At 40.0% G+C, this 16,158-nt stretch overlaps 1 protein-coding gene across 6 annotated transcripts in view; it reads right to left on the bottom strand.

Moving 5' to 3' along the window:
• The window catches only part of SPEN (spen family transcriptional repressor), a 101,321-nt gene that overhangs the window by 30,853 nt on the left and 54,310 nt on the right, over positions 1 to 16,158 (bottom strand). For 5 of the 6 annotated variants that reach the window (XM_048825457.2, XM_048825461.2, XM_048825464.2 and 2 more), the window contains 3 exons: positions 6,463 to 6,623; positions 2,652 to 2,852; positions 1,168 to 1,319 (listed from right to left, as the gene is read on the bottom strand). In XM_048825457.2, coding sequence (XP_048681414.2) covers positions 1,168 to 1,319; positions 2,652 to 2,852; positions 6,463 to 6,623 — 514 coding nt within the window. The remainder of the gene's footprint in view (positions 1 to 1,167; positions 1,320 to 2,651; positions 2,853 to 6,462; positions 6,624 to 16,158) is intronic. The other variant, XM_048825459.2, reaches the window with a different exon arrangement.

Here is a 16,158-nt window from a genome sequence, read left to right as displayed (position 1 = left end):
TATCTGATGAAGTGAGCTGTGGCTCACGAAAGCTCATGCTCAAATAAATTGGTTAGTCTCTAAGGTGCCACAAGTACTCCTTTTCTTTTGACTACCCATACTAATTTTTGTTTCCTCAGGGCAGCTCAAATGGTATAACATGAAATTCTGCATCAGAAAAGGGTCTGAGCTACATACAGTGTGCAGATTCATAAATCAGTCTTCAGAGTTCATAAAGGTGTTGCAATACACAGAGCTGCCATGCAATCTCACAATAAAATGTAAGTCATATTTGTGCATATCAGATAGAAAAAGTATGGCATTTTGCATAAGTATGAGATCTCCTCCTCCAAATCTGAAAGACTAATACCTCAAATGCCAATAACTGAAATATTTCTAGACAGATTGAAAACAGTACTGAATGTACAGCAACAGCAAGAGTTACTAAAATAATGTTGTAAACAAAATATGCTATCAATACAGAAAGTCTGATACTGCAGACCATATATTATTGTCTGTACTGTAGACGGATATTTGATTCATCAGGAAAATATCTCTTAAATCTTAACATTGCTATTACTCTACAGAGAGTGCACAATGTGGGAGAAAGAAGGGAATTAACGTTCCTGTGACTGTCTCACTCAGATAAGCTTGTTCAACTCCCTCATGTCATCTCTAACTCATTGTCTCATTCTGCCCCATTGTTACAGAACAGAGAGTCATAGCTGATGACTGATTTCATAAGCAGCAGTTAAACTTTTTGTTTAAAAAAATCAACAAGAAACTAACTTCATAACAGTAATGCTGACATGAAAATGGAATTGAACATGTTTACATCCATGATGACCATTAATAACTTTTCTGCCGCACTCCTATCCTGCAGAATATCCTTAACCGTTTCTTGTAACTGCACCTAACGTACTTCTTGTAATCACACACAAGGGCCATTTTCATCCCAAGGTTATTTCCACTGCAATACAAGTGTGCTAAAACCACATCAAACTCGAAACAATGCCTCTGGAGTACATTCTGGCAAGAAAAATAACTTATGTCAATAACTATATTTCACATGCTCAAAGTGATCATCATTACATTTTACTGCTTCTTACATCATTCAATAATCTGATGCGCAGTTTTTGTACTGAGGCAACGGTCAAAAGTAACTTATACCAAAGAGAATTCACATACCACTATCCCTCCAAAGCGCTGAAAGATGTTGCGAAGATCATGGTAAGTGGTTGTTTTTTCAAGGTTACCAATGAAGAGAGTTCTTGTTGCTTTCGGGTGAAATTCATCTATCCTTTCATCCAAAGGGCGAAACTCATTCTCGCTTTCCGTTTCTAGACACCGTAGAGATGAAAAGCATATTGTAACATACTGAGGTGTTCCCAGTTTCTTGGAAAACCTATTTTTGGAATATTAGAAATTGTCTGAAGTGCTATCACTGCCTTTGACAAAAATACAGCTGTGCCCTCTTAGATATCTGTGAACTCCATTAATGCTAGGGGTTTGAAATCTGTAAGTCATGCTACTATACTAATGCCAAGGAAATGGGACCTTTAGATGCCCCTAAGTTTAAAAGTTATGGCATTCTACCTTTGCTGCTCTATAAATTTATTCTTTTAACAAAATGTCTTCTACTACCAGGAATTAAATCAACAGGCTTCACTGTATTCGTGTATGTGTTGATTCGGTACATGGAAAAATGTTTTGATGGATCTATTTCTTTAACAATTAACTTCAAGTACAGTAGATTCCACTGCACTTGCTAAAGGCAAATAAATAAAAAGCACAAATTTGTGTACCCAAAGTTATGGCTTTCATAAGTTGTATCATTTACTTCATATTTCTGAGGGCCTTAAGGATTCTGTCCTCCTTTCACAGCAACACTTGCCATTTAAGGCAGAAAATAAATCCGTGAGGATTCAAACAGACATCTGAACTGTTTTGGCTGGGAGACAGGCAACTTCAAGTACTACTATCCAAATTCCATTTTGTACTGTACCCATCACCTTCTAACCATGCAGTAATCATGCCATAACGCCTACTTAGTAAAATGAAAAAGCTACACAGTTGGGGAAAGGGAGGCTAATGATATTTTTATGGAAAGGATAGCTGAAAGCCACACACCAATTAATTAATTAGAACATAGAAAGAAAATAAATATAGATAAATTACTCTAAAAAAGTAATGCCGTTTTACCAAGTTTGAAATCATACAAGTTATTCTGTGTAACCAAAAAGTGTTTATACTTCATAGGAAGTTAAACATGTAAGATATCCCTTAAGAAGCATGGACTATGCTAACTAAACTGTGTGTTGCCCTATGTTTCACTGTGGAAATGAAGAGTAGCAGAACACAATGTACGGGCACTACAAGAAACGATCTAGCAAGGATGGAAGGCTTCCTTCACTGAGGGTTTGCGACTGTAGAATTTTCTTCTTGTCTGATGCACCTAGAGTAGATCAGTGGCATTCACAGTTCCTGCTCTGGGATTTATTCGGTCATGTTTACCAGTTAATTTAAATTATAGCTTTGCAGCAAGGCAGAGTAATTACAATGTTTCTTTTACTCAATTTGCTACCATCTTACAACAGTTACTATATATACACTACTCTTATAATGACTATACCCCTAGAGGAAAGTTAAGAAGTCAACATATTTTCCCTTACCTGGTCCTATCCAGGCTGTCACTTCAATTTGCATTCCAAAGAATAATTTTCCTTTTGATGCATTCAATGCTTTTTCCTGATCCTCCTGCTGTCGGAAGAACACCAGTCCATACCGCTCCTCAGAGGCCCCATGAATCTGCACTGATGTCACCTTTCCATATTTCTTGAACTCATGGAAAAGTCCATCCTTAAGGCTTGTATCTAAACCCACACAGAAACAAGTAAAATACAAATATTATTTCCCAACATTATAATGCTACAATGCTATCAAAGCCACAAACAGGTTTTGATCTTCTATCCAAATTGTGACTTCACTTTGTTTTTATCCGACCTTCAATTTTCACTGAAGTTACAATAATATTTTAAAAACATATATTTTATGTTAATTTTGCATATTTAGGAGCCTCCAACTGGCCCTCATGTTTCTCTTTAGAATTGAGGCCTCACCCATATAGATTTCCACATCTCTGCAGCCAGTGGAGCAGCTACTTGAAGAGGGTACAACTACTGCTAATGGCATCAGCCCTAAGACAATGAGTATGGGGACATGTAAAATATCACTGTTTATCTCATTAACATCCTTGCTGTTCTCAATATGAGTGAGTAGATATTACTAACAGCAATCCTGCAAAACTGGGTTGAACACATATCTATGAATACCACTGTTTGCATCACTTGTGCTAATCTTGGAAAGACATTTGAGGCTCATCCAGTGTTGGCAAAAACAACTGATCTGGGATTTCACAAGCTGCCTATGCATTGGGGTGGTGGTGGGGGGGAAGAATGCTAAACAAAGGGCATTTTAGCAGCCTTTACTCAGAATGCCTTGATTTGCATATCGCTTCCTTAGGATATATATTACTCAAACAAATATATTCAAAGAATATTAAAACTGCAAAGTCAAGCACTCAAAAGGTCAGAAAATGCCAAAATGTCTGTGCCACTTTAATTCAGCTTCCTCGTATTAAGATATAGTCTGTAATCACATACTACTTTTTCACCGAATCCCTCCCTCATTCAGGTGCAGGATGGATGGTGATCATGTAATGAGCAAATATTCAATATTTCACTTCGTCCTCTTTGCTCAATGTGTGATCACATGCCTTATTTAATGTACACTATTCAAACCCCACTCTGAATACAGAATTATTTATTTCCTCAAGGGCTTTTCTATGGTGCTCATCACTATAGCAGCTGAGTGCTTGACAAACATTAATGAATGTATTTTCACAACAACCCTGTGAGGTAAGGTGGTATTATCATCCTTTTACAGATGAGGAACTGAGGCAGAGAGATACAGTTGTCAGAGCTCACAACTAATTTCCAGTGACCAATTTGAGATGCTTATATAGCCTGATTTTTCAGATAATTTAATACTTCAGATCTTCAAAGTACAGCTCCCAGTGACTTCAGCTGCAGCTACTAGTGGTCACAGCCACAGAGTTTCAAGTTGGGCAGCCATAAAATGAGCAACACACAATTAGTGGCCACCCAAGAAAAATATGCTTTAAGTGACTTGTCCAGCAACACAGAACTCTGACAGAAACAGGGATAGAATCCAGTTGTCCAGGGCAACATTCAACTGCCCTAACCACGAGACTCTCTCCTCTCTTCCCCTAGCCCTCTGCTTCATTCACTATACACCTTCCAAGTGCTGCAACATGAGGCGTGATCCTCAAGATAACAGTCTCATTAACTTGACAACCCCATATTCATTCCCAGAGCACCATTCATCATGTGCACTTAATAAGTCAGGGGTTCTATGGTAAAAAAAAGTGTGATGTCTTGTTATTAAATGCTGAATGAATGCATACGTAGGAGGCCAAATTAATATGGTCCAAGCCCTCCTCCTCCAGGCTCCTTGCTGCATCTATTCCCTCTATCCCACCCCTTTGCATTTTAGTCAGTTTTCTTCCTCCTCCTCCATATTGCCTGGGGGCCAGCAGGAGCACTGAGAACAGAGAAGAGAGCCTATCTGCTCTCAGTTCCAGTACCTGGCATCACAGTGGCTCAGAGCAGCAAACAGCAATTGCAAGGAAAGTCCTGCTCCGTGAGTGAGGCCTTGGGCTGGTGCATATTCCATACAGACAGAATCTTCAGAGAATTTAGCTGACAAACTCTAAAGTTTATTCAGCATACACAAGCTGAGAATTTTTTTCAAAGGCTTATAACTTGGTCAAATTTGGGCAGTTTTTCCAGAGACAGCAAAGGACACATCCCTGACACAGGAGCAACCCAGGGTCCTATAATGGGAAGTGTTGGGCAAACTTCTTTCTATGCTACCAGCTCTGCCAATAGTAGAGGCTATATCCACAAAAACAACGAGGAGTCCGGTGGCACCTTAAAAACTAACATTTATTTGGACATAAGCTTTCGTTAGTAGAAAACCCCACTTTTTCAGATGCATCATGCCCAAATAAAGTGCCACCAGACTCCTCGTTTATATGTTAGGCTATGTCTACACTACCGCCCTAAGTTCCCTCTAAGCTGCGCAGCTGCCTATTAAGACCCGCGCAAGGACTCAGAGCTGCGCTGCGGCGGGGAGAGGTGCCTTTCCCCGCCCCGGCCCCAGCACAGGCGCCTCTTCTCCCCCCCCCCCCCCCCCCGGCCCCAGCACGGGCCTGCCATGATTGGGGGAGAGGAGCCCTTCCCCCGGCCCAGCCCAGGCCAGTGGGAGCTGCCAGGGAGAGGTACCTCTCCCGCAGCCTGGAGCTGCTGCGGCGAGAGAGGGCTGGGGGGAGTCCTCTCTCCCTACCACAGCCCCGGGCCAGCCTGCACCCCAAACCCTCATCCCCAGCCCCACCCCAGAGCCCACACCCCAAACCTCTGCCCCCTCCCGCACCCCTCATCCCCAGCCCCACCTCAGAACCCACACCTCCAGCCAGAGCCCTCCTTCCCCCACACACTCGAACCTCTGGCTCAGCCCTGAGCCCCCTCCCATACTCCGAACCCCTCAGCCCCACCCCCAACACATGAATTTTGTTATGTGCACCAATATGAAGGTGATGTGTCACATCACCTCCATATTGGTGCACATAACAAAATTCATTCCACACATGGATGTAAAAAATTAGAGGGAACACTGCTACCGCTTATGTTAGCGAAAGTTATGTTGCCTCAGAGGCATGAATATTCCGCTCCTCAAAGCGACATAAGTGCTAGTGTACACACCGCTACGTCAGTGGGAGAGCTTCTCCTGCTCGCACAGCTTTTGCTGCTCACAGGGGTGGTTTATTCAGGCTGACGGGAAAGCTCTCTCCTGTCAGCATAGAGCATCTTCTCCAGATACACTGCAGCGGTATCAGTACAGCTGTGCCACTGCAGCACGGTACATATTTTCATTTTCAATGATGCAAGGAGCAGATGGAATCCTGATATTCAAAGGCCACATAAGGGCCACTCCCTTGACTGGCCAGAGGCACTCAAACGTTAAACTGAATGAAAAATTATACAACATCTTACCCCTCTGAATCTCTATCTCCAACAGAAGATAACTGAAGTCTCCTGAATGTATCTTTGTTCAAAACTAAAGGTTTTTCACATATTATCTGACAATTTTATTATAACATTATCATAGCAATAACCTTGGAACTTTCCTAAAGCATGGCTCATTAAACTGCACTTATATTTTCCCATTCACTATTAAATGATACTGGCAAATATTATGAGAGTAATTAATAAATTGCATTTACTTAATATCAGGTATGCATGATAAAGACAATTTTTTCTAATCAGCCTGCTCCCATCCCTCTTTTCTTCTCCCTTACTGGCAACTCTGAAGAGACACTCTTTCACATAAGGATTTTTTTACCTGTTGAGCGCACTGGAAGATTTTGAACCTTGATCCCAAAACTTTTACGGGGCTCATCTTTCTCCAGAGATGGAAGCAGCTGGGATGTGGGTGCTGGAATTGCTGTAGACTGAACTGATCGTGCTGGAGACTCATCACTTGAGCTGCTGCTGGAGTCACTGCTGTGAAACAGGTAAAAGAAATAGCAACTCAGTGTGAAAAGAAAAGGACAGACAGACAATGAGTGGAGGCTGATGGTTTTAAAATTAAAAACATAAATCAGTTTATTTTTTCTTTTTACTACTGAACAGTCGTACATGCTCACCATCAAAAGCCATAAGTGCATGCTACTGAATACTAAGGTACTATTCATATCCACATACCATCTCATAGCAGCAGACAAAAGCATGAAGACAGTAACAATTCATTTCCCATATATAAATTATTTTATATTTTAAAATAGCAATCATCAATACCAGTGATTCTCAAACTTTTGTACTGGTGTCCCCTTTCATACAGCAAGCCTCTGAGTGCAACCCCACCCTTATAAATTAAAAATACTTTTTTATATATTTAACACCATTATAAATGCTGGAGGCAAAGCAGGGTTTGGGGTGGAGGCTGACAGCTCGCGACCCCCACATAATAACCTCACCATCCACTGAGGGGTCCTGACCCCCAGTTTGAGAACCCCTGATCAATACTAAACTGTGCTAATGAAGAAAACTACTTGGACTGGATTCTTTAAAAGTTTTCTTTTTCCTCGCTGATGCAGAAAACCCAGTTTCCCCGAGTACACCCCTGCTTATACAAAAACTCATACTCATCTTCCAAATATTCTCTTACAAAATCCTCAGAGGAGACAGTCAAGGAAACAGAATATGGGTAAAATGTCAAATAGATCCTGTTACACTTAATTCAATCTTCTGCATTATGATGGAATGTAACACAAAGTTTCATCAGCTTAGGAGTTGTGTGGGAAGACTGGAAAAATATACAGGTCTGCTGAGGCCTTAAAATCCCTTTCAGCATTCTCACGCATAAAAGGAAATGCTATGGCATTGCCAGGTGCTTCTGTCAGTTTGAAAATTGGCTTCATAGTCTCTCCCCAATGTGGCAGCCACATCTTTAAAAGAGCCCCACCTCTAAACAGATGATACTGGAAACTAACGTCCCTTGTGAGAAAACTAACGCACGTTTTTGCCAACTGTTCAACAATTAGCTAAATGTACGTGACCCATCAAACACTGTTCACAGCCCCTACATGGAAGCCTCCATCTCAAAAGTAAACTTCAGGGTAAAGGACTTTGGTCCCAAGAACATTTGTATAAGCAGTGGAACAGGAATTGCACACCAGATCAAACCAGTAATCTATTTAGTCCAGTATCCTGACTGACAGTGACTACTATTAGAGCTCCACAGAAGAATGCAAGGAATCCACCATAGTGGACAACTGTGTTAGAACTTGCTCACGTTGGAAGTGTCTTCTTACTCCCTCTTGGCCATTGGTTTATGCTCTAAACCAGTGGTTCTCAAAGCGGGTCCGCCACTTGTTCAGGGAAAGCCCCTGGCGAGCCGGACCAGTTTGTTTACCTGCCATGTCAACAGGTTCGGCCAGTTGCGGCTCCCACTGGCAAACTGGTCCGGCCCGCCAGGGGCTTTCCCTGAACAAGTGGCGGACTGGTTTTGAGAACCACTGCTCTAAACTGAAGCATGAGAGTTTATATCCCTGGGAAAAAAATTATTCTACGTTCTCATTTTCTAACAAACACCTAACTCCTTTTTCTGAATTCTGCTGAGCACTAAATCAAAATATCATCTTCAAGTTAACATATTATGTACAAAAGTACTTGAATCAGTTTTAAATTTGTTGCTTTTTAATTTCACTTACTATTCCTTTATTTTTATATTGTGAAAAATGATAAATAAGAGCACGTCATTTACCTTCTCTACACCATTAAAGCTCCAGTTAGGGCTGAGGTCCCATCTTGCTAGGCATCATACAAAACACAGAAGAGAGTCTCTGCCCCAAAGTGCTTAATTACAATTTAAAAGACAAGACAGAAAAACAAACAAACAAAAAAAAAAACTTACCAGAAGTTCACACCTTGTAAATTAATTTCTTCCCAATTTTCCCTTTACATAACAGCTCCCCACCCCTGCCAACCTCCCATGTCTGGCAGCCAGCCAAACTTCTTCACAGTCCTTGCTCCTCCCAAGTATCCTCCTCCTACTCTCCCCTGGCGCCACAGAAAGACAGTCTCATTCTGGGAGACAGAAAGAATAATAAACTATCAAGAGTGAGTGAATGGCTGCTTGCAGTCACTTCCATTCCCTGTGATGGGAGCCGTACCCCATGCTCATCCCTAGGGGCAGGTGGCCCATATGATCCAAGCCCTGATCCCCGAAGTGTCCCATGGATCAAAGGATTTCATTGAGGTATCCACAATGATGCCCAGGTCTTTTTTCCAAGCAATGCAAAGAACTAGTTAAAATTATTTCTTCCAGTACACATTACTTTGCACTTATCTACCCTCTGAATTTTATATCCGTGTTGCCCATTCACCTAGCTTTGTTATTTCCCCTCAGAAGTTTCTCACTGTCTATACTAGTCTTGACTAAATGCAGTTTTTTGCCACCTTACCATTTCACTCCCTTTTTTTCCAGACTATTAAAAAATTGAAAAAATTCCCTCCTAAAAATAAACCATATGGCAACCCACTGGTAATCTTTTGCCCTGTGATCTTTTATTCCTCCTTGGCATGGTGCAAATAAGTTTCTATTAGTCTAAAAGGGAATGCTGCTAATATAAATTATTACAGAACAAATTGGCAAAAAATGTGGGGAACTTCTTTGAAAGATGAGGCAGCACTTAATATCATATTGTTCCCTTTTAGAAGTGAGAATGCTGAAAGGGATTTTATATATTTTCAGGTTTCAGAGTAACAGCCGTGTTAGTCTGTATTCGCAAAAAGAAAAGGAGTACTTGTGGCACCTTAGAGACTAACCAATTTATTTGAGCATAAGCTTTCGTGAGCTACAGCTCACTTCATCGGATGCATACTGTGGAAACTGCAGAAGACATTATATACACAGAGACCATGAAACAATACCTCCTCCCACCCCACTCTCCTGCTGGTAATAGCTTATCTAAAGTGATCACTCTCCTTACAATGGGTATGATAATCAAGGTGGGTCATTTCCAGCACAAATCCAGGTTCTCTCACCTTGATTATCATGCACATTGTAGGGAGAGTGGTCACTTTGGATAAGCTATTACCAGCAAGAGAGTAAGTTTGTGTGTGTTTTTTTTTGGGGGGGGGGGGGGGGGGGGTGTGAGAAAACCTGGATTTGTGCTGGAAATGGCCCATCTTGATTATCATACACATTGTAAGGAGAGTGATCACTTTAGATAAGCTATTACCAGCAGGAGAGTGGGGTGGGAGGAGGTATTGTTTCATGGTCTCTGTGTATATAATGTCTTCTGCAGTTTCCACAGTATGCATCCAATGAAGTGAGCTGTAGCTCACGAAAGCTTATGCTCAAATAAATTGGTTAGTCTCTAAGGTGCCACAAGTACTCCTTTTCTTTTTATATATTTTCAATCCTCCTAAGCTGTTAAAGCTCTGTATTACACTTAATTAAATCTTCCACACAGTTAAACAGCACAATATTTTGCATTTTACACTTAGCTCTACTAAAATTTTACCCGAGTGATATGATACTTGTTTTTGTTTTTTTTTTTAAAGGAATCAGAGGACATCAAGTATTATCCACAATAGCACTTAATTCATATATTTTATTTTATTTTTTTATTTTTTTTTAAACTGGATTAGCCACATATAGCATTTTTGGACAGATTGTTTAAATACAGACCATTCTGATTTAAGAGAAAGAACCTCAGCACTCAGGAACCTGGGGCATCCTTAGCAGAAGAACTAATGCAAATGTCTGAACTATTGAGAAGAATTTTTCAGAGATGGTGATCATGCCCACAAACTTCCACTCATTTTTTGGGAGCGGAGTATGCGTCTTCCTCTGCAAATTAGGCCACTGGTCTTTAAAAATATATTGAAAAAGATAAACCCACTCATGCATAATCCTGAGACATGCCAGAAATGGAAGTTTTATCATCATTTCCTTAGTTTTTAAAAAGAAAAAATACTAGAAATGATCCAGTATGCAGAAGATTGTGTATTTTTGTTTTGTTTTTTAAAGAGAGAGAGAGAGAATTTTTCGAGCTGAAGAAACAGAGGTAAGCATGGAAAATATTTGCATGCCTGAATTTTCAACCTCTGAGAGTTGGGGTATGATGGAATGCTTAATTACAGCTGTGTTCCAGGAGAGACATGGAAAACAAAATTAAAATAAGGCATTTGATAGCAAATAATACATATAATCTCAAAAAGGAAAAACAGATATCCTTTTAAGCCATCCCTCAAAACTGAATTGTGCAAGCTATATAGAAATGTGCCCTATGCAGCTAAGATTAGAATTTGGCTGTTAGTTTTCTAGCAAACAGTATGTAAAATTCCTTCATTTCTAAGCTGACAACAAAAAGGTATTTTACTAAGATTTCTTCCAACAAAACTTGTTTAACAGCAGCAATTCACAGCTTTATAGTTAAAGCAATTACAAAAATAACTATTTCAGAACCTAGGAAGTTTAATAAAAGACAAAAACAGATGACCTTAAAGAATCCTTCCCATCACGCTCCTTGACAAATTTTTCACAGTTAATCAGTGACTTGTGTCAAGCCAAAAAGAGAGAAAATGGTTCCAAAACGTATAACTTTGTTTTCCCCCAGCAACTAGAAAGCAAAAATCAGAATGTACATGTTTAATTTTTTCATAAACTAAAATAAAATGTGCTCTGGCACACAGCCTTTCCTCAGGATGAGAAGATCTACTCTTCAGCATCTATGTAAACTTACTGGTACATAATGCTACCAAAAAACAGTAGCCAATGTTCTGAAATGTAGCGCGGGGGGTGGGGGGTGGGGGTTTCCGTGCTGCCAAAAATGAATGAAAAAAGGTGACTGATCACAAAATTGCCCCCCCCCCCTTTTTTTTTTTTAACTTTTCATTCTTCAAGCTGGTTCTAGTGTAAAAGTCCTTAAAATAATAATTTGCCTTACAAAACTGGCTGGTGCTCATAACTAAACAACACTGAAAACATACCTGAAAATAAACAAGATAAACTTCTCCATTGTCCTTATGTTCTATTAAATCAAGGGAAAAAAATCTAAAAAAGGAGCCCAATACTGCAATCTTATTCATGGTGGGTAGACTCCTGCACCCGTACAGAACCCCACAGGCTTTATGGGATTCTGTCACTGTGTAATGGTCTAGCTGTGGGGATCAGATTACAGAATTGGAGGCCAAAACTTACTTGCATCACTGGTTTAAGTACCTAGAACATTTTTGTTTACACAAAATCTAAAGCCTTTTTTTTCTTGTTTAAAATTGTGAGGGGGAAATCCCAAGTCATATTACAGTATCATAACATATATTCAGGTCTCACTCTATTCTTTCAATGACTTGAGAGAAAAGGTTTATACCCATATTTCCATGAAAATACCATCTTCTTGAGTAATTGTATTTTTTCAGTTCTGGCAACAAATTATAAAATTATACTATAATTTATATTTATGTATGAAAAATGAATGCATTTGAAAAAAAAATGAACACAAAGAAAGTTATTCTCTTTGTTCCCCAGCAAAAAGGAGATAAGAGAGAGACTCCAAACCAGTCAATGTAACAAGGATACCTGCTGTTTCTTGTCAATGGCAGGCTGCGCTAATCAAGGGATCTCACAACCTGCCATACCCTTTTGCAATTTTAAAATGTGGGACAATTGTCGCGTCTGCGAATTGATTTCAGAACTCTGAGTCAGCTGCTGTTGTTACAGCTACAGCAATGAGGAAACACTGCAGCCATTCATGTAAAATAAATTACAAAGAAGCATTAATGCATGCTGAAGGCAACATACCGACAAACTTCAGGTTTTAAAATCTAGTCTCATGAAGTCAGATTGGGTAAGAAACCCATCTGAAATCCTTGTGATTTTTTCCAGGGGGAAATTTATGCCAAATTGCAAAACAATAAATATTAAAATGACTCTCTTATAACTCCCTTTAAAAAGGGCTTATAAGGATAATTTATAATTTATCCTTAATTCTTTTACCAGTACTCAGACATTAATTTTTCTCCAAAACTAACTGACTTCTAGCTGATCTAGGCAGAGCTGCTGATTTCAATCAGTCTTTTCCTATAAATTATCCTGACTGCTATCTCCTTCCAAGATCTATTAAGGACAATAAGACAGGACAACCCTTATCAGCATAAAGCCCAATTTACTAAATAGGTTATTCACTAAGGTTGGTGTCAGCAGAAGATTTCCAATTTTAGTCAGGAAAGCACAAGTAGCTCGAACATGAAAACAATTTTCTCCTTATCACGTGACCAGTGTTAAATAGTGGTAGATTATTTGTATGCAAAATATACCAGCTAATGATTTACTCATATGTCACTGATTTTCACCATTAGGAAGTTTACCCCTTTTAATTCCCCTGATGATACACAACATGCTTTTGAAGAATTCTCAGTTTGCTCCATGGACCTAACATGGTAGATTTCAAGAAAACACCGCCAGAAAGCTTGACATACCGTTCTGAAAAGTTTAATTTATTGCTTATAAAAATAAACAGTTACTGCTAAACGGGTAGGGGAGAAAGGTTACTACTAACTGCAGAAGAAAAAATGTTCCCAATTGTTTAGTACTGCTGGCTCAGAGATGTGTCATATTCCATGCCAGAAGTAGAGTAAGTCATCCCTTACACATTTTGTAAAGCACTCTGGGATCTTTTCTGGATGAAAAATTATGTATTTAAATAGGCAGACAGATAAGTTATTCAGATTTCTTTTAATACATACAAGAGGTCTAGTACTCTAGAAATGCACAATTTACACTACAATACACAAATTAAAATGACATTTAATCGTCTGCACAAACAATAGCTCGTCAAGCTCCTCCTTCCTCAGTGCTAGATTAAAGAGATACACCTTTCTGCACATGCCTGCAAAGTCAACAAGTTCAGATTATATCGGACCAAAATAGGGAATAAGTTCCAAAACTGAGGGCTTCTCTAGCTCAAATGCCTCTGTTGATTATAACTGCCATACATATACTATTACAGATATTTGTGTATCTCCTGTACACCTCTAGTAGGAGCCACCCCTTGAAACCTACTCGAACTCAGATCTATTGTTCTATTTAAGTCTCTCTCCAATAAACTGTAAGATGATTAAGTACAGGATTTGCAACAAGACAAAACTCAGTCACCATCGGTCCCTAGTAACCCATGCTTCTGTTTTGCCATAACCAGATAGAAATTATTACAACTAGATTTCAACTGTTGAAAAGAGTAGCTCCTGTAATCTCAAGAGGTGTGGTGTGGAGGGTTAACATTTCTCTTCTTCAGAGATGATTTACTTTGCTCTAATAACACTGACCTAAATAAGAGAGGATCGGCCACTGGTGGCTCTGTATATACTAAATGCCCTGTAAGGCAACACTAGCAGATGTCTAAGAATAACCTGTCCCTCAAGTCTGTGACAAAGAATGGCTTTTTACTGGTTACGATAAGAAGTCATTTAACCTAAACTGAATGCCAACAGAAACTGAGTCAAGCTATTAATGATTCTCCTAATTTTGAGACCAAAATGTTAGACTTTCTTACTCTATTTTTAGATTAGAGGGTAATAGTTGAGGTAGGTTCAGCACACTAATGCATAACAGAGTGTTTGAACCCTGATCTTCCATTTCATAAACAGTTTTAATACGAGTACATAAGTAGATTTGGCATGTACAAATGTCTGGAGGACCCAGGATTTGAAATAGATGGGGTGCTACATTTAATCCTCTTTCCACATAGTTCACTATGTCCACAATCTTGGCCTTACAGCACTTTAATGTTTGTATTCAAAAGGATGCTGGGATGCAAATATGGCATTCTTGTGTCTCTGAAAACTTGCCGCCCAAGGAATTTTGGTCTGTAAATGTTACACTTATATATCTATAGAATAAAGTAATAAAGCACAGATGTGCAAAATCTGAAAGTATTGACAAAATCAGACTGTGCATAAGCAGGGAATCATCAAGCAACTCTGGTGCATACAAAAAAAATTGTATACTGTTCAAGGGAAAAAATCATTAAAACAAATCTATAAAAATGCTACAATCACATAAAAGATGGTTAACCTTTTTGTAACTGTTGTTCTTTGAGATGTGTTGCAATCCACATTAGGTGCATGTATGCCCTGTGCACAGTCAAGACATTTTCCCTCAGTGGTACCCATCGGGCAGGCTCTAGTACCTTCTGGTGCTGCATGCTTACAGTGCAGCATAAGGGGACCAGCTGACTTAGCTGGCAAGAAGGAACTGAGAGGGTGCGAATTCTGACAGAGGGGTAGAAAGGTGGGTCATGGAATGGACATGTGCAACACATCTCGAAGAGTAATAGTTACAGAAGAGTTAGTAATTGTCTTTTCTTCAAGTGCTTGCAGAAGTCCATTCCACATAGGTGGCTCCCAAGCTGTATCCTAGAAAGTGGGTTCAGAATACATGAAGATGCGGATTGCAACACTGACCTACCAAACCCAGCATCATCTCAAGCTTGCTGGGTGATGACATAGTAGGAAAAAAAAAAAGAATGCACCAACAACCAGGTCACCACTGAGGAGGCTTGTGCTCTCACAGAATAGGCAGTCAGGATGGCAGGCGGTGGGACACCTGCCTGCTCATAGCATCTGTGAATGCAAGAAGTGATCCACGATGAAATTCTGAGCCAAAATGCATAGGCCTTTCATCCTATCTGCTCCTGCCACGAAGAGCTGCATGGATTTACGAAACAGCTTGATCCTTTCAATATAGAAAGCTAAGGCACGCCTAACATCCAGCACATGGAGACACTGCTCCCCCGCTATTCTTGTGCGGTTTCAGGAAGAAAACTAGCAGGAAAATAGCCTGATTACTATGTAACCATCTTTGGGAAGAACATAGGGTGTTGTACCTTGTCCTTAAAAACACCGTGTATGGGGGTTCTGAAGTAAGGGCCCTGATCTCTGAGACCCTCTTGGCCAAGGTAATTGCTAGCAGAAAGAAAAGCTTCCAGGAAAAGGATGACAGATGCCAGTGGCTCAAAGGGAATGCCCGTAAGTCTTGTCAGGACCAGGTTTAAGTCCCACAAAGGAATGGGTTCCCGAATCTGCCAGTATAGCCTTTCTAAGTTCATAAGGAAGCAAACAGACATTTCATGTGAAAAACTTGACCGACCATCTAATGGAAGGTGGAAAACTGAGATGGCTCCTAGGTGTACTTTAACACATGAAATAGTTAGGCCTTACTAAAAAAAGAAAAGGAGTACTTGTGGCACCTTAGAGACTAACAAATGTATTTGAGCATAAGCTTTTGTGAGCTACAGCTCACTTCATCAGATGAGGCAGATACTCCAGCACAGTCTGGAGAGGTGGCCTAGTGGGTGAGAAGTTTCAATGGCATGATCCAATGGCGAAACGCTTCCATTTGGCAAGGTAAGTAGCTCCAGTAGATCGTTTCCTGCTGCCTAGCAAAACTTGGTGGACTTGCTCCGAACAGTCCGGCTCCACAGGATTTAACCATGGAGCTTCTATGAGGCCAGGTGGTGGGCACTGAGGT

Source organism: Caretta caretta, chromosome 18 (genome assembly GCF_965140235.1).
Source record: "Caretta caretta isolate rCarCar2 chromosome 18, rCarCar1.hap1, whole genome shotgun sequence".
NCBI lineage: Eukaryota > Metazoa > Chordata > Testudines > Cheloniidae > Caretta > Caretta caretta.
Note: the sequence above shows the minus strand (reverse complement) of the source record. Positions and strands in the feature narration are given on the sequence as shown.